At 43.7% G+C, this 26,453-nt stretch overlaps 1 protein-coding gene across 2 annotated transcripts in view; it reads left to right on the forward strand.

Moving 5' to 3' along the window:
* Nucleotides 1-7,081: 7,081 nt before the first annotated feature.
* LOC139576145 (RNA-binding Raly-like protein) overlaps nt 7,082-26,453 on the forward strand; it is an 81,282-nt gene continuing 61,910 nt past the window's right edge. Inside the window, exon 1 of one of the 2 annotated variants that reach the window (XM_071401878.1) lies at nt 7,082-7,363. In XM_071401878.1, coding sequence (XP_071257979.1) covers nt 7,324-7,363 — 40 coding nt within the window. In that variant the 5' untranslated portion in view covers nt 7,082-7,323. The remainder of the gene's footprint in view (nt 7,364-26,453) is intronic. The other variant, XM_071401877.1, reaches the window with a different exon arrangement.

Consider the following 26,453-nt stretch of genomic DNA (forward strand, 5'->3'; position numbering starts at 1 on the left):
TGTGTGTGTGTGTGTGTGTGTGTGTGTGTGTGTGTGTGTGTGTGTGTGTGTGTGTGTGTGTGTGTGTGTGTGAGTGGATGCGTGCGTGCGTGCGTGCGTGTGTGTGTGTGCGTGTGTGTGTGTGTGTGTGTGAGAATGTGTTACTGCACAGTGATTAGTGTGTCTTGTTTGTTGAAGAGCATTATTTAGTCACCCGTATAAATCCTGATGGGTAATTACATGGATTAGAATGGCTCTTTCAGAGTGCTGGTGGAGATGCGCCTTAAAGGTAAGGTAGCATAAACGTAACCACCTGTAGCATATGAATTTGCATCAGAATACTCATCAAAAGTCCCAATGCAAAGTTACACCTCACTTTTCTATTTTTTGAGTTATCTTAGCCAGCAAGCCAACCAGCTAAAGTTAGTTATTTTAGCCTGCTAGCTAGCCCAGCCAGCTAACTAGCCTAGCTAGCCAACCACCATGGTCGGCATTGCTAAGTAGTAAGCCAGAGAACAACCACAGATGGGGTTAGTTACAAATATCTTTGGAACAACTAGTCTAGCACAGGCAGGAACACACAGAACACAACAAAAAATGCAGCAGATATAAAGTACAGTGAGCGGAGACTTACCTATTGTTAGCTACCAAAGTCATAGAAGAGCCAAGGAGAGGCCTTCAGAGGGAGCATCAGCTAGCTAATCCAATAGCGATATACTGACATATTGAATTTACCCGGGTTATCTACATCACTGCTGACACTCGCAATGTACCAGTAGCTCAGTAGGAAATAGAGGTTGCAGGCTTCACGTAGGTCGGTAGGAAATAGAGGTTGCAGGCTTCACGTAGGTCGGTAGGAAATAGAGGTTGCAGGCTTCACGTAGGTCGGTATGAAATAGAGGTTGCAGCTTCACGTAGGTCGGTAGGAAATAGAGGTTGCAGGCTTCACGTAGGTCGGTAGGAAATAGAGGTTGCAGCTTCACGTAGGTCGGTAGGAAATAGAGGTTGCAGCTTCACATTCATGCTCGGCACAGCTCCTGGTTTCAGTCAGAGTCTCATCCCGAATCCTGCCTTCCACTGGTTATACTAAGCATCGCATACAGTAGACGTGTGCATGCTTCCCATTCTCCAATCTGCTCGCTTCAACCGGACAAACCATTCCAACTTCAAAGCTTGCTACTCGTTTTTGGGCCACAAATAAGTTGTAACCCAGTCCTTGTGGGTATTACTGCACTATGTGGGTATTACTGCACTAGTTACAAACAACCGAAAACTACTACAACACTCACTCGCTCAACTTCCACTACCAAACGTACAGGAGTTGCAGTTTTCCCGCATGAATTTACGTATGTGGTTTCTTCTTTGTGGATGTACATTGTAGCTCACCAGTGTCAACACTTGGTTTGTTATGTAATTACATGCTAGCATGGCAAGTAGTGAACATTAGCCAGCTGGAATTAGCTAGGTAGCAACGGTTCTCCATATGACTTTGAGAATTAGTGCATTGTGGGTAGTTCCAACAATATCCGGAAATAAGCTAAGAAATATGTACAAACACTAAAATATAACTATGTTTGTAGTTATAGGTAACTATATAGATTGTGACTACAACTAAGTTACTAAGTCTTTGACCAAACTGTGTTGTTACTTTGGTGTGTAAAAACTCATGCTTCATACCCTTTAATACCTGTGTGTGTGTGTGTGTGTGTGTGTGTGTGTGTGTGTGTGTGTGTGTGTGTGTGTGTGTGTGTGTGTGTGTGTGTGTGTGTGTGTGTGTGTGTGTGTGTGTGTGTGTGTGTGTGTGTGTTTACCACTTCCCTCCCAAACCACAACCCCAAGTCATGAGCAAACAAACCCAACTGTTATCATACGGATCAGTAGAAATCTGAGGTTTTCTTATGGCTTTACAAAGTGTTATTTAGTGTTGACAACAACAGCCTCTCTACCTAAAGCCAGTCTACTCTGTTTTGACTTTTTAATAGCCTAATTAAATACCTAGATGAAAGCCTCTACCCTGGGACCATCAGCGTTACATTCTACAGGCCTGTATACACAACAGTACACTAAACAAAGGAACAACTTTTAATGATGCTGATGGTTACAGATGGAATCAGTTGATTTTGGTGTTAATGGTTATGATGATTGTAAACACAGGCCTAAGTGATATTAATGATGCAGGGAGCTACAGCAGAAGTATTTATCCTAGGCTCAGCCTTCCTGGATTGATTTATACAGTATACAGTGGGGCAAAAAAGTATTTAGTCAGCCAACAATTGTGTAAGTTCTCCCACTTAAAAAGATGAGAGAGGCCTGTAATTTTCATCATAGGTACAGGCTCTTGAGCACCGAGCCTGCCCAACCTTACCTGGTTGAATACTCCCCTTATCCCGGCCAGTGCGGCGAGGTGGAATAGCCCGCACTGGGCTGTGCTGGCGAACCGGGGACACCATGCATAAGGCTGGTGCCATGTACACCGGCGCGAGGAGACGCACTGGAGACCAAATGCGTTGAGCCGGCTTCATGGCACCTGGCTCGATGCCCACTCTAGCCCGGCCGATACGAGGAGCTGGGATGTATCGCACCGGGCTATGCACATGTACAGGAGACACCGTGCGCTCTTCCGCATAACACGGTGTCTGCCCGTACTCTCGCTCTCCACGGTAAGCACGGGGAGTTGGCGCAGGTCTCCTACCTGACTTCGCCACACTCCCCGAGAGCCCCCCCCCCAGACATTTTTGGGGCTGCCTCTCTGGCTTCCAGCCGCGCTTCCGTGCTGCCTCCTCATACCACCGCCTCTCGGCTTTAGCTGCCTCCAGCTCTTCACGAGGGCGGCGATATTCTCCAGCTTGAACCCAGGGTCCCTTACCGTCCAGAATTTCTTCCCATGTCCAGGAGTCCTGTGTGTTTTGCCGCTGCTGCTGCTGTCCTTTACCACGCTGCTTGGTCCTTGGTTTGTGGGTGATTCTGTAACGGCAGATTTCCTCCTCTTCGTCTGAAGAGGAGGTGTAGCAGGGATCGGACCAAGACGCAGCGTAGTAAGTGTCCATGGTTTTAATATAATAAACTGAACAAGACACAATACAAAATAACACAAGTAAATCTAACCAAAACAGTCCCGTGTGGCACAAACACTGACACAGGAAACAATCACCCACAAACCAACAGTGAAAAACAGGCTACCTAAACATGGTTCCCAATCAGAGACAACGCAAAACACCTGCCTCTGATTGAGAACCATATCAGGCCAATATGAGAAACCTAAACATAGAAACACAGAACATAGAACGTCCTGACCAACTAAATAAAGACTAAACAAAGGAAAATAAGGTCAGGAACGTGACATAGTGTCTGTTGGAAAGCAGATTGAACCAGGTTTTCCTCTAGGATTTTGCCTGTGCTTAACTCAATTCCGTTTCTTTTTATCCTAAAAAAACTTCCTAGTCCTTGCTGATGACGATCATATTCATAACATGATGCAGCCACCACCATACTTGAAAATATGAAGAGTGGTACTCAGTGATGTGTTGTGTTAGATTTGCCCTGAACATAATGCTTTGCACTCAGGATAAAAAGTATATTTCTTCTACACATTTTTTGCAAATATTGCTTTAGTGCCTTATTGCAAACAGGATGCATGTTTTGTAATATTTTTATTCTGTACAGGCTTCCTTCTTTTCACTCCGGTAGGTTAGTATTGTGGAGTAACTACAATGTTATTGATCCATCCTCAGTTTTCTCCTATCACAGCCATTAAACTCTGTTTTAAAACTGTTTTAAAATCACCATTGGCCTGGTGAAATCCCTGAGTGGTTTCCTTCCTCTCCGGAAACTGAGTTAGGAAGGTCACCTGTATGCTCCTTTGCACCCCAGTATCTCTACTTGCACATTCATCTTCTGCACATCTATCACTCCAGTGTTTAATTGCTATATTGTAATTACTTCGCCACTACAGCCTTTTATTGCCTTACCTCCCTTATCTTACCTCATTTGCACACACTGAATATAGACTTTTATATTGTGTTATTGACTGTACGTTTGTTTATTCCATGTGTAACTCTGTGTTGTTGTTTGTGTCGCACTGCTTTGCTTTATCTTGGCCAGGTCACAGTTGTAAATGAGAACTTGTTCTCAACTGGCCTACCTGGTTAAATAAAGGTGAAATAAATCAATAAAAAAATCTTTGTAGTAACTGGATGTATTTATACACCAAGTCTAATGAATAACTTCACCATGCTCAAAGGGATATTCAATGTCTGCTTTTTTATTTTTACCCATCTACCAATAGGTGCCCTTCTTTGTGAGGCATGGAAAGCCTCCCTGGTCTTTGTGCTTGAATCTGTGCTTGAAATTCACTACTCAACTGAGGGACCTTACAGATAATTGTATGCGTGGGGTACAGTGATGGGGTAATCATTCAAAAATCATGTTAACCACTATTCTTGCACATAGTGTCACGCTCTGACCTTAGAGATCCTTTTAATTCTCTATTTGGTTAGGTCAGGGTGTGACTAGGGTGGGCAATCTAGTTTTTCTATTTCTTTGTTGGCCTGGTATGGTTCCCAATCAGAGGCAGCTGTCTATCGTTGTCTCTGATTGGGGATCATACTTAGGCATACTTAGATCATACTTAGGCTTTTTTCCACCTTAGGTTGTGGGATCTTGTTTTTGTACTGTTGCTTTCCAGTCCTACAGAACTGTGCGTTTTCGTTTTGTATTTTCTTTTCTTTTTCGGTGTCATCAATAAAAGAAAGATGTACGCCTACCACGCTGCACCTTGGTCTACTCCTTCCATCGACCAACGTAACACATAGAGCAGTAGCAGTGTGTGGGTAAAATCACTGGGGAAGCCAAGCCAAGCCAGTAAAAAAGACATATTACACCCTATGTTGTGATAATTGTGTTGTTTGCTCTATAACCCATTCGTTCATACGCCACCGTGATATACCATAAGGCCGAGACAACAAAAAGACAGTCACACAGAGGCGGAATAAATTTGTTTCTTCACAAAACCGGAGAGCAACATCTGTCCACAAAGGGAAGTCCACAAAGCAAATATTGCTTGTAACAAACAGTTACATGACCTACAGCATGGTCAAGCAAGGTAATGTTTTATACAGTTTACTAAACAATTACTGCTATAGAACCACTGAGTTACCGCAAGTCAGCACAAAGACAACAGGAGCACTGCCTCCGCTATTCAAGCACCATTTCAACATCATCAAACAACTAGGCTATGTATGCTTAGTTTAATACAGTGAAAACAAACTTAAAGATAACAAAAACAATTTAGCCCAATCAATGCTCCTAAATATCCTGTGGCTGTCCATGGTACTGATGTGTGTGTGTGTGTGTGTGTGTGTGTGTGTGTGTGTGTGTGTGTGTGTGTGTGTGTGTGTGTGTGTGTGTGTGTGTGTGTGTGTGTGTGTGTGTGTGTGCATGTGCAAGTAAAAAAATAAATAAGTTGACTCACCCTACTAGTTGAAAGCCAATGCCATACTCCTCTCTTTCATGTTGGCTAAACGGTCTATGGCTCTGTCATACAGTACACTTTTAGTTTTTGTTTGTCCTAGGCTACCGAGCTAACTTCCTTGCATGGGCAACAATGAACCAGCTAAGTTAGCTAGCTAGTTAACTTGAACCTACAAGGCTACATATTGAACTTCAATCGTCTCAGAATCTTCGCCATCATAATCATTGGCCTGTACAGAGAATTAAGTCAAAACCACAAATCCAAATCCCCATCTCCATCCATGGCTTAGGAAAGGGTCTGATTTAGCAAGCTGGCTACTGCAGGACAACAACACAGCCAGACCAGAAACAAATGTTTACTCCTGAATGTACAGTATTTAGGCTTGCTATAATAAAGGGGTTGAATACTTATTGACTCAAAACATTTCAGATTTACATTGTTATTAACTTGTAATAATTTCAAAAAACAAAATTCCACTTCGAAATTGTGTGGTACTGTGTATAGATCAGTGGCACAAAATCGAAATATCATGCATTTTCAATTTGGGCTGTGGAAAATGTCAAGGGGTGTGAATACTTTCTGAAGGTATTGTATGAGTGTTTAAAGGTAGGTGTCCACACTGTCGAGTTGTCTGATGGGGTACTCTCGGTATTGACGTGTTTCTGTTGATGAGTAAATGACTGGTTAATCAAGTGCAGGGAAACAAACACCAGAGGTCTGCTATACCTGTCTGTAATCTCTAGCTCCTCACCCTAATCACATTGCACTCGAGGGACACTGCCTGTGTTAATACTGTATGTGTGTGAGCGTGTGTTCAGCGTTTGATTGCGTGCATGTGTGTGTGTGTCTTAGCCTCAGTAGAATGACTCTGTCTTAGATAAGGCTTAATTAATGTTGCTCTCTCCACAATAGAGAGGTGAGTCCCCCCCCCCCCCCTCTCTCTTTCTCTCCCACCCCATTCCTCTCTCTATCGCTCCCCCCCCACTCTCTCTATCGCTCGCTCTCCCCGCCCTCTCTGTCTCCCTCCCCCTTCCCCTCATCCTCAAGTATCTCCACTGTTAACTCATCCAGTTGTCACCCACAACACCCACATTCTCTGTATGACGTGTGTGTGTTTGGTGTGTGTGAGTGCCTGTGTATAATGCCTTCCCTGTGTGATATGAGGTCAGTGGTGAGCTCCTCTCGTGTTCTCTGTATGTGGCTCTGCTTTGTCCTCAGATTCATGTTCCTCTCTTAGACCCCTGCCCTCCCCTGTCCCCCTTCACTCCCTCAGCCCCCGGCTGTGGATAGAGTTACCCTCTCTTCACCACACACACACACACACACACACACACACACACACACACACACACACACACACACACACACACACACACACACACACACACACACACACACACACACACACACACACACACACACACACACACACACACACACACACACACACACACACACACACACTTCTTGGCAGCTCTCTCTTTGCCTGGGCAGGCTCTATAAACCCTGAGCTCCAGCCAGGCTCCTCTTGCTGTGAAAAAACAATTTACACACTCACACTAACCCCCCCTGCCTGCTGGAGCTAATGGGCTAACCCAGTGCTTCCTCTGTCCACCCCCGCTGCAGAGGGACAGATGGTACATACTGTTGGTGCTGCTCTAACTGCTCTGTCATTGATTCAGTAGTAACACAGTCGTCAGTCCACAGCCTGCCTGCCTGCAGAGAGAGAGCCAAAACAGGAAGAGAGAAAGAGAGGACATAAGGAGAGAGGAAAAGAGAGTGATTGTGAGAGAGAGAAGCAGGGAAAGCGTCCAGCCATCTGTCTGTCTCCAGTCTGAAAGCCACAGCCGCCCTCTTTGTTTGGCGTCCCTGATATGACCCTGTTTAAAAGTGAGCACCACCGCAGCCCACGATGTGAGTATGCCAGGCTATAGATACCACTCTATGTGTCTGTGTCTCTATATTTTAGTGTGTATGTACGCATCTCCTATTCACTCTCTCTCTCTGCTTATACCTCCCTTCTACCTCATACCTCCTTCCCTATTTTTGTCTCTCCCCGTCTATCCCTTTTTTCACCCCCCTTTTTCTACTTTTCACTCCCCTTTCTTTCACATCTCTTTTCTCCTTCCTTCCTCCCTACTTTCTCTTGGTTTCTCTCCCACTGCCTCTCTATTCCCTAAATCGCCCCGTCCCTATTTCCCCTCTCCTTACTCTATCCCCCTTTCTCTCTCCCTCTGGTATTTCCTCATGCCGACCCTTACGCCTGGCCAGGGATAACCCTGTCTAATGGAACGAGAGACAGAAAGAGAGAAGGAGAGAGAGGAGTGAGTGAGGTAGTGAAAGGATCCTGAGTTGAGGTGACAGGAACGCGACTGTTTACTCTCCGAACACAGCTGTGCTAAACAAGGACTGGAGAGGTGTGTTTGAGAGGACGTGTTATGTGTCTGTCATTCGTGTGTGTGTGTGTGTGTGTGTGTGTGTGTGTGTGTGTGTGTGTGTGTGTGTGTGTGTGTGTGTGTGTGTGTGTGTGTGTGTGTGTGTGTGTGTGTGTGTGTGTGTGTGTGTGTGTGTGTGTGTGTGTGTGTGTGTGTGTGTGTGTGTGTGTGTGTGTGTGTGTGTGTGTGTGTGTACGTGGGTGCTTGTGAGAGAGAGATAGCCAGACAGAGACAGCCAGACAGAGAGGAAGAAAGAGATCACTTATGCATGTCTACATACATGCTACAGTATGTGTGAGCATGGGTGCATGAGATTGAGTTACGACAGATGTCCGTAACTGTGATAGTGTGCTGGCCAACAGAATGGTGCTGGTTTTTGGACTCTCTGAGGCGTCAGGCTGTGTGCTTGACAGGCTCTCCTGCACTGCTAGACTGTGTGAATCGATCTTAGACCAGAGCAGCTCAGGAGGAAGAATAAGGGCACAGGGTCAGCTCTCTCTCACTGGAGCAGAGAGGACAGAGAGAGAGAGTCTTCAGGACCCGAGGGCTAGAGCTGAACCTTCTACCCAGCTGAGCTTACACTGGAGTTGTCAATAACTGTGGAGACTGGGATTACATCGGTGCACAGGGAAGATGCTATTTCTATTGCACATCTTAGCCACTGCATGCGTGTATGTGTGTGTGTGCATGTGTGCATGTGTATGATTCTGGGCCTTGGGGCATGCCACTGTTTCTGGTGTGTGAGCCAACACAGAATGAGATTCATTTTCACCTTTGACAGAGCAGTTATTAGATACTGGTATGTCTGTCTGTCTGTATTGCTGTCTTTAACTAGAGTATCGGACTGTCCTGAAAATAACTAGAATATCAGACAGTCCAGAAAAAGAGAGAAAGGGCGAGGGGGAGAATACATTTATTAAAGGCCCACTGCAGTCAAAAACATGATTTGACTATGTTTTATATACAGTATATTACCACACTATGAGGTTGGAATAATACTGTGAAATTGTAAAAATGATGATAATGCCCTTTTAGTGTAAGAGCTGTTTGAAAAGACCACAATTTAAGCTTGTTTTGGTGGGATGGAGTTTTGTCCTTCCATGGTGACATCACGATGTGGTAAATTAGTTAATAGACCAATAAGAAAGAGAGTTCCAAACCTCTCTGCCAATAACAGCTAATTGTCAGTTTTTCCTTACCAACTTAGACCACTCCCAGACAGTTCTAGCAAAATTCTTGCTTGAGAAATGTCCCTTTGCTAAGAAGCTATCTTTCTTTTTGACCATTTTATTTGAAAACAATCACAATGACCTGATGCATAAAAAAATCATGACAGGCCTTATGGAAACAGCTAATTTGTCAGTAAAACTTCCCAATGTCGACAAAACGAAATACGCTAGACAACGTTGGATATTTTTTTGTCTGTGAAATAGATTATGCAACAACTGCGGTGGAAAAGCTTTTATGCGCAAATATTGACAGAAAAAGCATAATGCCTCAGTAAACTTGGAGTCACGTGATGATGTTGTAGGCTACTACCACCACGACATGGAAAACAATGCAGTTTATAGGCAGATGAAATAAGTTTTGATGAACAATTTCCAATAAATATCGAGGGTAGGCTATCATTTAAATGATGCTGATGTCATGATGATAGGTGTTTGGCTGCCAATTCTAAAAAATAAAAAAGGATCTTGCTTTTATCCATATCATCTTATTACCTACACTGTCAACTTTATCAGCGTACTTTTGTCCAAAGAGCATGGGCCAAAACCAGATTGGGTTCGTATGCTATTTATCGCAATTTTTTCGCAGTTTTTGTGACAAAACCATACGTAGTGTTAAAAATGCAATGGAAACACATTCAACTTTAGTTTTTTATTCAGTACATGATACTTAAGGCTCGATTCAATCAGATCCACTTTAGCCAACATCCACATAGCAGTTGTTTTGACGATGTCTTAGGTGGAACTGCATTACAGCTGTCAAAAGTGGCTCTCGGCATTATACCTAAAGAGGACATTACCATTGGCGGCACAGAGTAGCATTAACAGAAATCCCATGCAGCCTTGTTTACAAGTGGAACACTGGAATATGAGATGTAATTTACACCTCCATTAGGATGATAGAATTCATTATTATTTAGTTTAATGATTTTTCAATTTAAGAGTAATTATTTCTATATAGCCTACGCTTTCTTGTTCTGAACTTCTTATTCGAGTGGGGCGGGTGTGGCTTCGTGACAATGATCGCAAGAGCAGCTGCTCACTGATTTGACAGCCAACACCGCCGAAACATCGCTATACGGTCGTCTGCTATCGCAGGTTAGTGCTTGATCTGATTGAATCTAGGCCTTAAGCGCAAAAGTGCTTTTATGTGAACTGTCATCACATGCAGTATTTTATTTGCTAAAAAGTCAGTTTGATTGAAACCTCTGGTGGGAAAATGCACATATATTGCTTTAATATCCGCATTCAAATCTGTCGCCAAATGAAGTTTAGCTAGTAAGGTACTTAAATGTTACCCAGAAATGATTTGATATTGAGATTTAAAAAAATGGATCCATTGGACCTTTAAGGGTTATAGAGCTTTTAAGGAACAGAGAAAGAAAATATTTACAAAAATAACCGAAAAGATAGAGAGAGACAGTGAGAGGATGAGAGAGGGAGGAAGAGTCCTCAGAGAGCGAAAAAGATAGAGATCCGGAACAGAACTAGATCCAAATGCTCTTCTCTCGTGTGTTTAGTATACGAAGCACATGAATTTAGGACCCGCTGGGCACAAACTGGTCGAATCAAAATTGTTTCAATGTAATTTGTCAACGTATTTTGGCGTGGAATCTACGTGGAAAATACATTGGATTAAAAAAAACATCAACATAAACTATTGTTTTGAGGGTGACAATTTGATGGTGAAATTGCAACCACAGCATTATGCAACCAATTTTCAACATAGACAAACCTTGTATAAAATATGTTGAACCTTTGAAACAACATTAGATCTTCAACGTTATAACCACTATCAGAAAAAAACTGGGCAGCACCTCCTACAGGAGAGTTGATCTGCAACTATTCATTTGTTCTCCCATTCAGGGTTTAAACTTAACCCATCTTTTATATTTGTCACTGACTAATAGCAATGTGCTATCGTGAAAATTATTATGGAGAGATCTCTTAATAACTATACATTCACTGTTTGTCTATAAATTGATGATTGATATGTTGGATTCATGTCTCCATTACAACCAAAAATCTAAGTTAAAGAATAGGACTAAATCAAATCAAACTTTATTGAAAGTGCATTTAAAGTTGGATTAGATTTGAGGCATTGGACAACCTCCCTGGTCTTCGTGGTTGATTCTGTGTTTGAAATGCACTACTCGACTGAGGAACCTTACAGATAGTTGTATATGTGCGGTACAGAGATGCGGTAGTCATTCAAAGATCATGTTAAACACTATTTTTGCACAAAGTGAGAGTCCATGCAACTTATTATGTGCCTTGTTAAGCACATTTTTACTCCTGAACTTTATTTAGGCTTGCCATAACCAGTGGTGTAAAGTACTTAAGTAAAAATACTTTAAAGTACTAATTAAGCAGTTTTTGGGCCGTATCTGTCTGTACTTTACTATGAATATTTTTGACAACTTTTACTTTTATTTCACTACATTCCTAAAGATTTTTTTTACATTTTACTCCATACATTTTCTCTGACACCCAAAAGTACTAGTTACAATTTGAATGCTTAGCAGGACAGGATGGTCCAATTCACACACTTATCAAAAGAACATCCCTGGCCATCTCTACTGCCTCTGATCTGACGGACTCACTAAACACAAATCATGTCTGAGTGTTGGAGTATCCCCCAGGCTATCTGTAAATAAAAATTCATAAAAAAATCATGCCATTGTAACGATCGTCTTGAGGAGAGAGATTGGACCAAGACGCAACGGGTAATGAAGACATGATGAATTTATTAAACAAGACGAAAACGAACTACACTTGATAATTAACAAAATAACAAAACGACGTAGACAGACCTGAACTGGAAAAACTTACATAAACACGCAGAACAGGAATAGACTACACAAACCGAAACAGTCCCGTGTGGCGCGACAAACACAGACACGGAAGACAATCACCCACAAACAAACAGTGAGAACATCCTACCTTAATATGGTTCTCAATCAGAGGAAATGAATTACATCTGCCTCTAATTGAGAACCATATCAGGTAACCCATTAACCAACATAGATACACATAACATAGAATGCCCACCCCAACTCACGCCCTGACCGACTAAACACATACAAAAACAACAGAAAACAGGTCAGGAACGTGACAGCCATCTGTTTTGCTTAATATAAGGAATTTGAAATGTGATACTTAATTATGTTTTAGCAATTACATTTACTATTGATACTTAAGTATATTTAAAACCAAATACTTTTATACTTTTACTCAAGTAGTATTTTACTGGATGACTTTTACTTTTACTTGAGTCATTTTCAATTAAGGTACGGTATCTTTACTTTACTTTTACTTAAGTATGACAATTGGGTACTTTTTACACAATTGGCAATAACAAAGGGGTGGAATGCTTATTGACACAAGACATTTCAGCTTTTAATTTTGAATGAATTAGTAAGAAAATTTAAAAACATAATTCGACTGACATTATGGGGTATTGTGTGCAGGCCAGTGACAAAAACAAATCTCAATTGAATCCATTTTAAATTCAGGCTGTAACACAACAAGATGTGGAAAAAGTCAAGGAGTGTGAATACTTTCTGAAGGCAATGTATACGCTATATTCTTCAAGAATCAATGGGTACATATCATTAATTTATAAGTCCAAAAATGTATGTTGCAACTACGGATTGCCCCTTTAACAGGCAGTGACCTTCATACAGCAGAACCATGTCGCCATTTCAATGTGATCCATTAACCTGTCCCCAAAAATGTTTTCTGTTCACTGTTCCACAAATGTCAAGCAAAATCTTTCCCTTGTCCCGCATTTGGGTTTTTAAGATTTGGACATCCTAATTCCAACCGGTGGAAACATTGCTACTGCAAGAATTTGAGTAGAATTTGCAGTTCTATATGTGAAAAACAATCGCGTGGAAGTTTTTAAATATATGAAACAGCAAATGTGATTTTCACATCTGAAAGTTAATATGTGAAATTGCAAATTTCACATGTGAGGTGAACACCTTTTATTCTCCTCACATGTAAAACTCTAAATGTAATACATGTGAAAATATGGTTTCACGTGTGAAATTTAAGCTCCACATGTGATAGTGAGAGCCATTACAGTAGATCCATTAGAGAAGAGGTGTTATGAATAAATAAACACAGCAGCACCAGCAGGCTCACCAGACAGACCCCCTGAGACTGGTCCACCCAGAGCACATCTCCCCACAGCGCCACGCTCTCAGAGGGCAGAGTGTGTGGTGTCCTTACAGCATACGGTATACCTGTATATTACTAGCAAAAGTCATATGAAATTAAGTATGTCTAAGAATGCAGTGAGAGAGGTACGGCCAGGCAGCTTGTATCAGAAACAAAGAGCAGAACCACTGGAGCGGCTGAGTTTCACGTATCTGACTCATGAAAATTTCACACGTGTCCGAAAATAATGTTTTTTTTCACATAATTTTGTTCATGTGTTGTTTTGTAAGGGCAATAATGCAACTGTCAGGAATGCTGTGATGTACCTCCTCTACTGTCTTTCTAACCTATACTCTCTCCCTCTATCCCCCTTTCTCTCTCCTTCAACAGTCTCACCCCCGTCTTTTTCTCCATCCTCTCTCTCCCTCTCACGCCCACTCCCCGTCATGCTGCTTTGTTAGGTCTATTGTTATGACAGTGATGTTGGTGATTGCTCAGCTTGTGATATCGTCAGTAAGAACCATGTCAGCAGACTCTGATTTGAGATCAAATGGACCAGGACTGCTGTCAGAGAAAGCAGATGGGAGTGATCCAGGAAGTGAGATCTGAGAACAGCACGATGGTAGAGACTGCATTGTGTGTCAGCATGATGTGAACAGGCAGGCGGGCTGTGCTTTAACAGTCTCGTTTGACAAACGACCCATTCTGCCACTGCAGAATGCCAGCCTCGTGTATGTGTGATAGGCGATGCCACTTGCCAAAAACACACAGGGCTCCACGCTGTGCAGGATCCCCCACAATTCATCTGTTCCTGGAGCGCACAAAACTGCCAAAATGTCACTCCACTCTCTACACAGTTCAGGGCTCTCATTACATCATCTTTTCCACATCGGGGGTTGACTCCCAGTTTAAGAGGTCACAGCATTTGCCTGAGTAAAAAACTAATTAAAAACAAAGCCTAATTCCAAGTAGGATGTTTTTGCTTATGCATATCCTCCTCTCTTCCAGGTAATGTGATTAAGCTGGCTTTAGATATGAGCATTTACCATAGCTGGTGGTGAGGCAGAGTAGAGGTCAGTGGGAGAGGCAGGAGCCAACAGTCAGTCAGTACACGGCAGTAGGGATTATGGATTTATAATCCTGTGGTTATGATTACAACTCATTTCATGTGACCTTGGTTTTGGTCACACTGACAGACAGTCACTGGCTGCAGCCACTTGTTTGATGATGCATCTCTGTTTCAGTTTACTGGTTTTGTGGTTGATGAGATTCTATACCGAGTCCTCCACCCTTTCAGGCCTCTTTGTCATCATGTTCACAGACTTCAACACAGAGATTGTGGAGATAAACTCATGAACAAGGGATAATCAGAATCGAGGTCAATGCATTGTTCATTTTGTCAGATTAGGAACTGAATTGGAATTTGTGTGTTTTCCATGTTACATTAATAGTGGGGTTGAAAAAGTGGAGTTAGTGTTTGTTACAATAGTTAATTCCTACCCCTGCTGTTGTACTCTAATCAGAAATTCAATAAGGAATTGAATAGAAAAATATGCATAGAACATCTTGTCGATGACTGTGTAACGATTGTCGTCGGGAGAAGGAGAGGAGGACCAAAGTGCAGCGTGGTACGTATCCATAATACTCAGCTTGTGATATCCGGACAGGAGGGAGACTCTGGCTGCTCCGGACTAGAGGACGATGCTGGAGGCTCCGGACTAGAGGGTGACGCTGGAGGCTCCGGACTAGAGGGCGTCGCTGGTGTCTCCGGACTAGAGGGCGTTGCTGGAGGCTCCGGACTAGAGGGTGTCGCTGGAGGCCTCGTGCCATAACTCCTCACTGGAGGCTTCGTGACATGGATCTTCACTGGAGGCTTCGTGCAATGGATCATCACTGGATGCTTTGTGCCATGGATCATCAGTGGAGGCTTCTTACCATGGAGCATCACTGGAGGCTTCGTGCCATGGATCATCACTGGAGGCTTCGTGCCATGGATCACCACTGGAGGCTTCATGCCATGGATCACCACTGGAGGCTTCTTGCCATGGATCATCACTGGAGGCTTCGTGCCATGGGTCATTACTGGAGGCTTCGTGCCATGGATCATCACTGGAGGCTTCGTGCCATGGATTATCACTGGAGGCTTCGTGCCATGGATCATCACTGGAAGCTTCTTGCCATGGATCATCACTGGAGGCTTCGTGCCATGGATTATCACTGGAGGCTTCGTGCCATGGATCATCACTGGAGGCTTCGTGCCATGGATCACCACTGGAGGCTTCGTGCCATGGATCACCACTGGAGGCTTCTTGCCATGGATCATCACTGGAGGCTTCGTGCCATGGGTCATTACTGGAGGCTTCGTGCCATGGATCATCACTGGAGGCTTCGTGCCATGGATTATCACTGGAGGCTTCGTGCCATGGATCATCACTGGAAGCTTCTTGCCATGGATCATCACTGGAGGCTTCGTGCCATGGATTATCACTGGAGGCTTCGTGCCATGGATCATCACTGGAGGCTTCTTGCCATGGATCATCACTGGAGGCTTTGTGTCATGGATTATCCTGGAGGCTTCATGCCATGGATTATCACTGGAGGCTTCTTGCCATTGATCATCACTGTAGGCTTCGTGCCATGGATCATCACTGGAGGCTTCTTGCCATGGATCATCACTGGAATGGAGAGACACACAGGAGGCCTGGCTCTGGGAGAAGGCACAGGACTCACCAGGCTGGGGAGACATGCAGGAGGGTTAGAGCGTAGCACAGGCACAGGACTCACCAGGCTGGGGAGACATGCAGGAGGCCTTGTCCTTGGCAGAGGCACCGGATACACTGGGCCGTGTAGGCGCACTGGAGGTCTCGAGAAAAAAGCCTGCACAACCCGTCCTGGCTGTATGGTGACTTTGGCCCTGCACCTGCGGGGCGCAGGCACATGACGCACTGGGCTGTGCAGACCCACTGTGTCTCCAGTGCGCAAAGCTGGCGAAGGATAACCCGGGCTATGAACACGTACTGGAGACACCGTGCGCTCCACCGCATAGCACGGTGCCTGACCAGTACGACGCTCACCACGGTAAGCACGGGGAGTTAGCTTAGGTCTCCTACCTGACTCCGCCAATCTCCCCGTGTGCCTCCCCCCCCAACATTTCTGGGGCTGCCTCTCGTGCACTTCTCCTCGAGCCAACTCCTCATAGCGTCGCCGCTCCACTCTAGCTGCCTCCAGCTCCTTGTTCGGACGGCGATACTCTCCCGGCTGTGCCCATGGTCCTTTGCCGTCCAAAATTTCCTCCCATGTCCAGGAGTCCATTTTCCCACGCTGCTTGGTCCTTTGTTGGTGGGTGGTTCTGTAACGATTGTCGTCGGGAGAAGGAGAGGAGGACCAAAGTGCAGCGCGGTACGTATCCATAATACTTTTAATCAAGATGAATACACGAACAAAAACATCAAAACGACCAACGAACAGTTCTGACAGGTGCAACAAACACTAACCAGAAAATAACCACCCACAAACAAAAGTGGGAAAACAGGCTACCTAAGTATGGCTCTCAGAGACAACGATAGACAGCTGCCTCTGATTGAGAACCATACCAGGCCAAACACATAGAAATAGAAAACCTAGACCTACAACATAGAATACCCACCCACATCACACCCTGACCAAACTAAAAATAGAAACATACAAAAACAAACAGGCGTGACAGACTGTTTGTTTTTTACTGTAGACCTGTGTTCATGTTATAAAGTGCCATCTGTGTAGGCTTCAAAAATCGTAGGAACTTTCCCCAAATTTCCAGTTTTTTTACAAATCCTGGTTGGAGGTTTCCGAAATTTCTGCTCATTCTCTCCTGATTTCAGAAATCTTTCAACCTGAATTTCTGAAAAACCCCTGAATTTGGGGAAAGTTAGCGTAATTTTGCAAATTTGCAATCCTGACTCTGGGTTGACCAATCTGCTCAGGGTGCCTGGCCAACTAATGTGTGCACTGGCTGCACTGTGGTGACTGTACTATAGCCTCATTCATGTATATGTATGTGACCACTTTGAGTCCCTTTGAGTCTGTTAGCATCCTCCCTGGTTTTTCCGTAATAGACTCTCAATCTGTGTCCGCTGTGCAGGTGGGTCCTCTGTTTCCAAACCCCTCAACACAAAATGCTCTTCCACCCCCATAGTGCTAATGCCACCTCTGGAAGCCTGCCATTTAGACAACAACAACAGAACACATAAGTGTCAAAAATTGTCACTCTTGTCACTCTAGTCCTGTTCTATCCCCAGCAGACATTAAAAGCATTGTGGTAGTGTTTTTAGATGTGTTTAGTGTTGAGAGGCATCCTGGAATGTGTTTGGATTGAGATCACAGTGGGAAAGCTAATTGCATTGTATTGCTTTTGTTTCCTTTCATCTCTCCCTGTCATTATTGTTGTTCCTTGAAACCAATTGAGTTTTATTGTCATATTGCATTTGACTCTGTTACAGGCCATTTATATGTGGTACATGTTCTCATCGTAGCATTGGTTATGGAAGGCAAAAATACTCACATCATGTTTGACAAGCACACTTTGCATAACACCATCGTAGGTTGCCATCAGCTGAAAACATTGCAATGTCCGTTGTTACAAAATCAATAAAGATACAAAATATCTGAATAGCTAAATGCAGAGCAGGAAGTGAGAAGGCGGTCAGGGGCAACTTTTATCTTCAACAGGAAAAGTTTAAAAAATCACTGTATAATGTATTTTAAGAGATCCGGTTTTTCTACAGTCAAAATATTACAACAGCCACAAGGCTATTGAGAACCAAAGCAGCCATGACTGCAGTTGTTTAACATAGCAGTCAATCTATTTCCTGTAGTCTCAAAATTATTACATGTTTTGTTTTATGTAATAAAGTTTTATGTAAAAAAATATTTCTACTTCAAATGGAGCACACTTTGTTAAACCGCAGTGGGCTAAATCAGGCTCACACAGTGTTTCTTGATAGTCTTCAACAAATCTACTTTGAAACAAAAGTATACACCTCACACAGATGGTAACGCACCTGTACCATGTCAGATATAAAGTTCAAATGAATTACATTTTGTGTTTGCATCCCAATATTAGACTTTATATGCATCACAGAAACCTTTTAATATAGAAACACAGGATTTCTGGCTTTCTTTTTTGTCATGTTTATTAATTATGGATTTATGAAAAATATTAATAATATTCCACCCATGAAGCCGCTAGATTCGATTTGGTCATTTGACTGCAGGAAAGGGAAATAATGTAATTCAAATAAGTTGACTCACTCACATAAGTACACCTGGATGCATATACATTTTAAAGACATCCTCCAGAAATGTATGAACGTTTACTGTTGAAAAGTGATATCCCTAGTATAAATAAAGTAAAGTGCAGACACTAAAGAGTAAAACATTATGTTTTGAGTAAAATTGTGTTTTTTAGACACAACTGTAAACTTCAAGGAGTAGGACATTCAATGAGTTGGTCTGATAGGAACCCGTGATGTCATTGGCCCCCCCTTGCTTGAGCATCTCCAATCCAAAGTTAAATCTAGAATTGGCTTCCTATTTCGCAACAAAGCCTCCTTCACTCATGCTGCCAAACATACCCTCGTAAAACTGACTGATCCTTGACTTCGGCGATGTCATTTACAAAATAGCCTCCAACACTCTACTCAGCAAATTGGATGCAGTCTGTCACAGTGCCATCCGTTTTGTCACCAAAGCCCCGTATACTACCCGCCACTGCGACCTGTACTCTCTCATTGACTGGTCTTCGCTACGTATTCGTTGCCAAACCCACTGGCTCCAGGTCATCTATAAGTCTTTGCTAGGTAAAGCTCCGCCTTATCTCAGCTCACTGGTCACCATAGCAACAACCACCCATAGCATGCGCTCCAGCAGGTATATTTCACTGGTCATTCCCAAAGCCAACAACACCTCCTTTGGCTGCCTTTCCTTCCAGTTCTCTGCTGCCAATGACTGGAACGAATTGCAAAACCACTGAAGTTGTAGACATATCTCCCTCACTAACTTTAAGCGTCAGCTGTCAGAGCAGCTTACTGATCGCTGTAGTTGTACACAGCCCATCTGTAAATAGCCCATCCAACCAACTACCTACCTCATCCCGATATTTGTTTTAGTTTTTCTGCTCTTTTGCACACCAGTATTTCTACTTGCACATCCTCATCTGCACATATATCACTCCAGTGTAAATTGCTAAATTGTAATTACTTCGCCACTATTGGCCTATTTATTGCCTATTGTGTTATTGACTGTATGTTCAAATAAAATCAAATTTTGGTTAGCAGATGTTAATGCGAGTGTAGCGAAATGCTTGTGCTTCTAGTTCCGACAATGCAGTAATAACCAACGAGTAATCTAACCTAAAAATTCCACAACTACTACCTTATACACACACAAGTGTAAAGGGATAAAGAATATGTACATAAAGATATATGAATGAGTGATGGTACAGAACGGCATAGGCAAGATGCAGTAGATGGTATAGAGTACAGTATATACATATGAGATGAGTAATGTAGGGTATATAAACATAAAGTGGCATAGTTTAAAGTGGCTAGTGATACATGTATTACTAGCCGGTGATGCGTTGTGCAGATCTCACTACCCTCTGGAGAGCCTTGAGGTTGTGGGCGGAGCAGTTGCCGTACCAGGCGGTGATACAGTCCGACAGAATGCTCTCGATTGTGCATCTGTAGAAGTTTGTGAGTGCTTTTGGTGACAAGCCAAATTTCTTCAGCGTCCTGAGGTTGAAGAGGCGCTGCTGGGCCTTCTTCACAACGCTGTCTGTGTGGGTGGACTAATTCAGTTTGTCCGTGATGTGTACGCCGAGGAACTTAAAACTTACTACCCTCTCCACTACTGTCCCGTCGATGTGGATAGGGGGGTGCTCCCTCTGCTGTTTCCTGAAGTCCACAATCATCTCCTTTGTTTTGTTGACGTTGAGTGTGAGGTTATTTTCCTGACACCACACTCCGAGGGCCCTCACCTCCGTCGTTGTCGTTGTTGGTAATCAAGCCTACCACTGTAGTGTGTTGAGTTGGAGGCGTGCATGGCCACGCAGTCGTGGGTGAACAGGGAGTACAGGAGAGGGCTCAGAACGCACCCTTGTGGGGCCCCAGTGTTGAGGATCAGCGGGGTGGAGATGTTGTTACCTACCCTCACCACCTGGGGGCGGCCCGTCAGGAAGTCCAGTACCCAGTTGCACAGGGCGGGGTCGAGACCCTGTTTGTTTGTTTGTTTGTTTGTTTGTTTGTTTGTTTGTTTGTTTGTTTGTTTGTTTGTTTGTTTATCCCATGTGTAACTCTGTTGTTTTTGTCGCACTGCTTTGCTTTATCTTGACCAGGTCTACCTGGTTAAACAAAGGTGAAATAAAATCAATTAAAATAGGAACAATAGAGGAGCAGAAGAGAACAAAAGAGGAAAGGCCCACCCCACCACTGCAATGTCATGACTTATCTGGACCATCTATTGAGATGTGCCTTTTGTTTTGTAAACAGTGGCGTGTATTACAATTTTTATATTTATTTTTTTATGTATCTTTCATCTCTCTGTGTTTCATAATTTTCGTGTAGGCTATCTATCTGATGCTGTCTGGTCCAAACAAATATGACATTGTTGCCCCCCGTAGCATTGAAGGCGAGCATCTGGCCTCCCTTGACAAAAATAGTATACAAAATTTGCCAATCCACATTGAGCTGTACTGAGTGAGCTTAACTGTGAATGGTCCTGGCGCACCAAAAAAAAGTGTCAAGGGAAGCCAGGTTGGATTTGGCATCCCTCCTATCAAATCCCATTGAAATTAATTGACAGAAAAACTTTAATTGTTGCATCTTGTTGTGTTGTTGTCTTCCGGTGGCTAGCTAGCCAGCTAGCTGAAATTGGCCCTTTCCTAAATTAGCCATGGATGGAGATAGGGATTTGGACTTGTGGTTTTAATTAATTCTCCATATTGGGCTATCATTATAACAGTGATTCAGATCCAATCATTAATTCATACATTGTTGTGCCCCTGGCCTGATAGAATGGAAGTTCAATATGTAGCTAGATGTAGAAGGCTAAAGTTAACTAGCTAACGTTGCCCATGAATGGAAGTTAGGCTAGTGAGCAAGCATTTTAGCCAGGTAGCCTAGGACAACAACAAATAAAAGCGTGTACTGTATGACAGTCATAGACCGTTTCGTCAACATGAAAGAGAGGAGGATGGCATTGGCGTTTCCCTACAAGTAGGGTGAGTCAACATGTTTCTCTACTTGCACGAACGCGCACGCACACACACACATGCACAGAAATCAGAACCATGGACAGCCACATCATATTTAGCTTACGTTGATTGGACAAAATTATTTTTGGTATCTTTTCGTTGTCACTGTATTAGACTAAGCAGAGGTGATTTGATGATGTTGAAATGTTGAAGTTGAAATGGTGCTGGAATAGTGGAGGCAGTTCCTGTTTTTCTTACAACTTGCGATAGCTCTCGATGGTTCTAAATCAGTAGTTGTTCAGTGGTCCGAAAATGTCAGAAACATTAACTTGCTTGACCATGCTGTAGGTCTGTTACTGTACATGCAATATGCTTTGTGGACTTCACTGGACAGAGGTTGCTATCCGGTTTTGTGATAAAACAAAGGTGTGGTTGAATTTATTCTGCCATTGTGTCTTCTTATTGTCTCGGCCTTTAGGCCTATATATCACAGTCGCAAGGCATATTAATTAACAGGTTATGGGGGTAGGGGGTGGCTTGGCTTCCCTAGTTATTTTACTCAGGCACCGCTACTGTTTGTAATCAGGTGATAAATGAGGTGAAAAGCCGATTGGAGTGCCACTTTAAAACACGGTTTTCCTTGTTTAGGCTAATAGCTATGGCTTCTATCTGAGCACATGGCACGTGGTAATTGTCTGCAATTCACACCTCCCGTGTAGATGGCGATTATTAGCACAACACTCCCCCAAACATCCCTTTGTTCAATGAGCAATTTGAAGCCTTTTCCACTTCAGTCGGCAGTGTCATTTTTTGTGGACAACTGTAACACTTTTTTTAACCCAGCGTGAACTGGCAGGAATTCACCATTTGTTGATGCAATTTTCCGACTTGGCAGCGGAACGCACCCAGATAGTGCTCCCTCTCATTTACCCATCTCAGAGCCTGTCTCATTCCCCTAGCTCAGAGCCTGTCTCATTACCCTAACTCAGAGCCTGTCTCATTCTCCCAGCTCAGAGTCTCTCATTACCCTAGCTCAGAGCCTCTCATTTACCCATCTCAGAGCCTGTCTCATTACCCATCTCAGAGCCTGTCTCATTCCCCTAGCTCAGAGTCTGTCTCATTACCCTAGCTCAGAGCCTGTCTCATTCTCCCAGCTCAGAGTCTGTCTCATTACCCTAGCTCAGAGCTTCTCATTTACCCATCTCAGAGCCTGTCTCATTATCCCAGCTCAGAGTCTGTCTCATTCCCCTAGCTGAGAGCCTCTCATTTACCCATCTCAGAGCCTGTCTCATTCTCCCAGCTCAGAGTCTGTCTCATTCCCCTAGCCCAGAGCCTCTCATTTACCCATCTCAGAGCCTGTCTCATTCCCCTAGCTCGGAGCCTGTCTAATTACCCCAGCTCAGAGCCTGTCTCATTCCTCAAGCTCAGAGTCTGTCTCATTCCGCTAGCTCAGAGCCTGTCTCATTCCCCCAGCTCAGAGCATGTCTCATTCCTCAAGCTCAGAGCATGTCTCATTCCTCAAGCTCAGAGCCTGTCTCATTCCCCAAGCTCAGAGTCTGTCTCATTCCCCAAGCTCAGAGCCTGTCTCATTCCCCAAGCTCAGAGTCTGTCTCATTCCCCAAGCTCAGAGTCTGTCTCATTCCCCAAGCTCAGAGCCTGTCTCATTCCCCAAGCTCAGAACCTGTCTTATCACCCCAGCTCAGAGCCTGTTTCATTCATCCATCTCATAGCCTGTCTCATTCACCTAGCTCAGAGTCTGCCTCATTCACCCATCTTCCCCATTTCGACTACTCTAGGTTTAACTATATGGAACCATGTGGCTTGGGAGCAGTGTTGCCCACTCAAAATGAGAACTTTGAAATTATCAAAAACTATACAGCAGTTTTCTGTAGTGCAGAGTTATGGCGAGATGAGACATTAAGAGTTGCAACATGTGAAATTGAATGAAAATGTAGCAACATACTGGTGGCTATTTGAACATATACAACCAGGTTCATGAGGGTGATGGGTTTCCTCTAGGCTCCATGTTGGTCTACTGTACTTCAAACCACCCACTCACCACTGGTCAGGTTGCTTACGAGTCGAAAAGTCTCTCAAACAGCCAAACAAAAGATCACATCAACAACAAAGTCAAGATTATTGGCACGCTAATCATGTTCTGTCCCCTGCAGACATTGAAAGCTTTGTAGTTGTGTTTTTTAGCAGAGAGGCATCCTGCTTTGTGTTTAAATGGAGAAGGCAGTAGGGAAATGTAATTGCCTTGTGTTGTAGTGTGTTTACCAAACAACACATCCCTCTCTCCTGAGGCTGGTCCCCTGTAGAGCAGGATGCATGGGCACTCAATTCAATTCAATTCACTCTCTCTCTCTCTCTCTCTCTCTCTCTCTCTCTCTCTCTCTCTCTCTCTCTCTCTCTCTCTCTCTCTCTCTCTCTCTCTCTTTCTCTCTCTCTCTCTCTCTCTCTCTCTCTCTCTCTCTCTCTCTCTCTCTCTCTCTCTCTCTCTCTCTCTCTCTCTCTCTCTCTCTCTCTCTCTCTCTCTCTCTCTCTCTCTCTCTGTAAAGGCTTTATCATGTAATCGATTAACTCAGTAAACATAACAAGAGGGACAGTATTCCCCCAAACGTGTTGTAGTCACTACTGAAGCCTGTGGGGTTAACGTTATAGTGATGCAGCTAACCTGCGATATCATCTCAATGCTACTAATGGCTATTTCTAAATTCGTTTTGATAGGGTATAGAGTGCCTTGCAAAAGAATTCATCCCCCTTGGCATTTTTCCTATTTTGTTGTATTACAACCTGTAATTTAAATAGATTTTTATTTGGATTTCATGTAATGGACATACGCCAAATAGTCCAAATTGGTTAAGTTAATTTAATCTTTTTTTTTCAAACAATTAAACAAAAAAAATGTAAACAGAAAAGTGGTGCGTGCATATGTATTCACCCCCTTTGCTATGAAGTCCCTAAATAAGATCTGGTGCAACCAATTACCTTCAGAAGTGACATAATTATTTCAATAAAGTCCACCTGTGTGCAATCTAAGTGTCACATGATCTGTTACATGATCTCAGTAGATATACACCTGTTCTGAAAGGCCCCAAAGTCTGCAACACCACTAAGCAAGCGCCACCACCAAGCAAGCGGCACCATGAAGACCAAGTGAGCTCTCCAAACAGGTCAGGGACAAAGTTGTGGAGAAGTACAGATCAGGGTTGGGTTATAAAAAAATATCCAAAACTTTGAACATCCCACGGAGCACCATTAAATCCATTATTAAAAAATGGAAAGAATATGGCACCACAACAAACCTGCCAAGAGAGGGCCCCCCACCAAAACTCATAGACTAGGCAAGGAGGGCATTAATCAGAGGGGTATCAAAGAAACCCTGAAGGAGCTGCAAAGCTCCACAGCGGAAATTGGAGTATCTGTCCACAGGACCACTTTAAGCTGTACATTCCATAGAGCTGGGCTTTACGGAAGAGTGGCCAGAAAAAAAGCCATTGCTAAAAAAATAAGCAAACACGTTTGGTGTTCGCCAAAAGGCATGTGAGAGACTCCCCAAACATATGGAAGAAGGTACTCTGGTCAGATGAGACTACAAATTAGGTTTTTTGCCATCAAGGAAAACGCAATGTCTGGCGCAAACCCAACAATTCTCATCACCCCGAGAACACCATCACCATGTTTTTCATCGGCAGGGACTGGGAAACTTGTCAGAATTGAAGGGATGATGGATGGCGCTAAATACAGGGAAATTCTTGAGGGAAACCTGTTTGTCTTCCAGAGATTTGAGACTGGGACGGAGGTTCACCTTCCAGCAGGACAATGACCCAAAGCATACTGCTAAAGCAAGACTCGAGTGGTTTAAGGGGAAACATTTAAATGTCTTGGAATGGCCTAGTCAAAGCCCAGACCTCAATCCAATTGAGAATCTGTGGTATGACTTAAAGCTTGCTGTACACCAGCGGAACCCATCCAACTTGAAGGAGCTGGAGCAGTTTTGCCTTGAAGAATGGGCAAAAATCCCAATGGCTAGATGTGCCAAGCTTATAGAGACATACCCCAAGAGACATGCAGCTGTAATTGCTGAAAAAGGTGGCTCTACAAAGTATTGGCTTTGGGGGGGTGAATAGTTATGCATGCTCAAGGTTTCCATTTTTTTGTCTTATTTCTTGGTTGTTTCACAATAAAAAACATTTTGCATCTTCAAAGTGGTAGGCATGTTGTGTAAATCAATTGATACAACCCCCCCCCCCCCCAAAATCCATTTTAATTCCAGGTTGTAAGGCAATAAAATAGGAAAAATGCCAAGGGGGTGAATACTTTCGCAAGCCACTGTAGCTGTGGGCTTGGGGGGTGGTTTCAAATGCTCTTCTAAATGTCTCTTCAGAAGACATGAAATTGTTAGAAATTACATTCACCAAGGCATATTCCTACCAGCAGTGTGTATACTTTGCTTGTTTGTGCATACTGTATCTGTCTGTAGGTGGTTGTTGACCCATGTGTGCCACTGGATGTGGACAGGAGGCAGCGGACAGCGGGGTGCGTTGTCAAAACTCTGCAGACTGAGAGCCCATACATTCCCTGTGACAGACGGAGGGCAATTAGGCAGCACAGCTCCGCTTATCAGGCATGCTGTCACTGTGGGAGGCTAGGCTGGCCATGGGCCTGAGCTCCAGAGTACTGCCACTCTGCCAGCCTGACCCACCCTGCCAACCTCAGCAGGGAGAGCCCGAGCCGGGCAATGCGGTGGAGGAGACCTAGGTCACACCCGGACCCTGGAGGACAGGCAAATTAGCTTGGTCAGGATATAAAAAGGGGAGGGAAACCTACACAAAGGCACACACATACAGCATATGTTTTACTATCCTTGTGGGGACCTAAAATGTACTTTCATTTAAAATCCTTACCCCAAACCTAACCCTAACTCCTAACCCTAAACCTAACCC

Source organism: Salvelinus alpinus, chromosome 5 (genome assembly GCF_045679555.1).
Source record: "Salvelinus alpinus chromosome 5, SLU_Salpinus.1, whole genome shotgun sequence".
In the NCBI taxonomy this organism is placed as follows: Eukaryota; Metazoa; Chordata; class Actinopteri; order Salmoniformes; family Salmonidae; genus Salvelinus; species Salvelinus alpinus.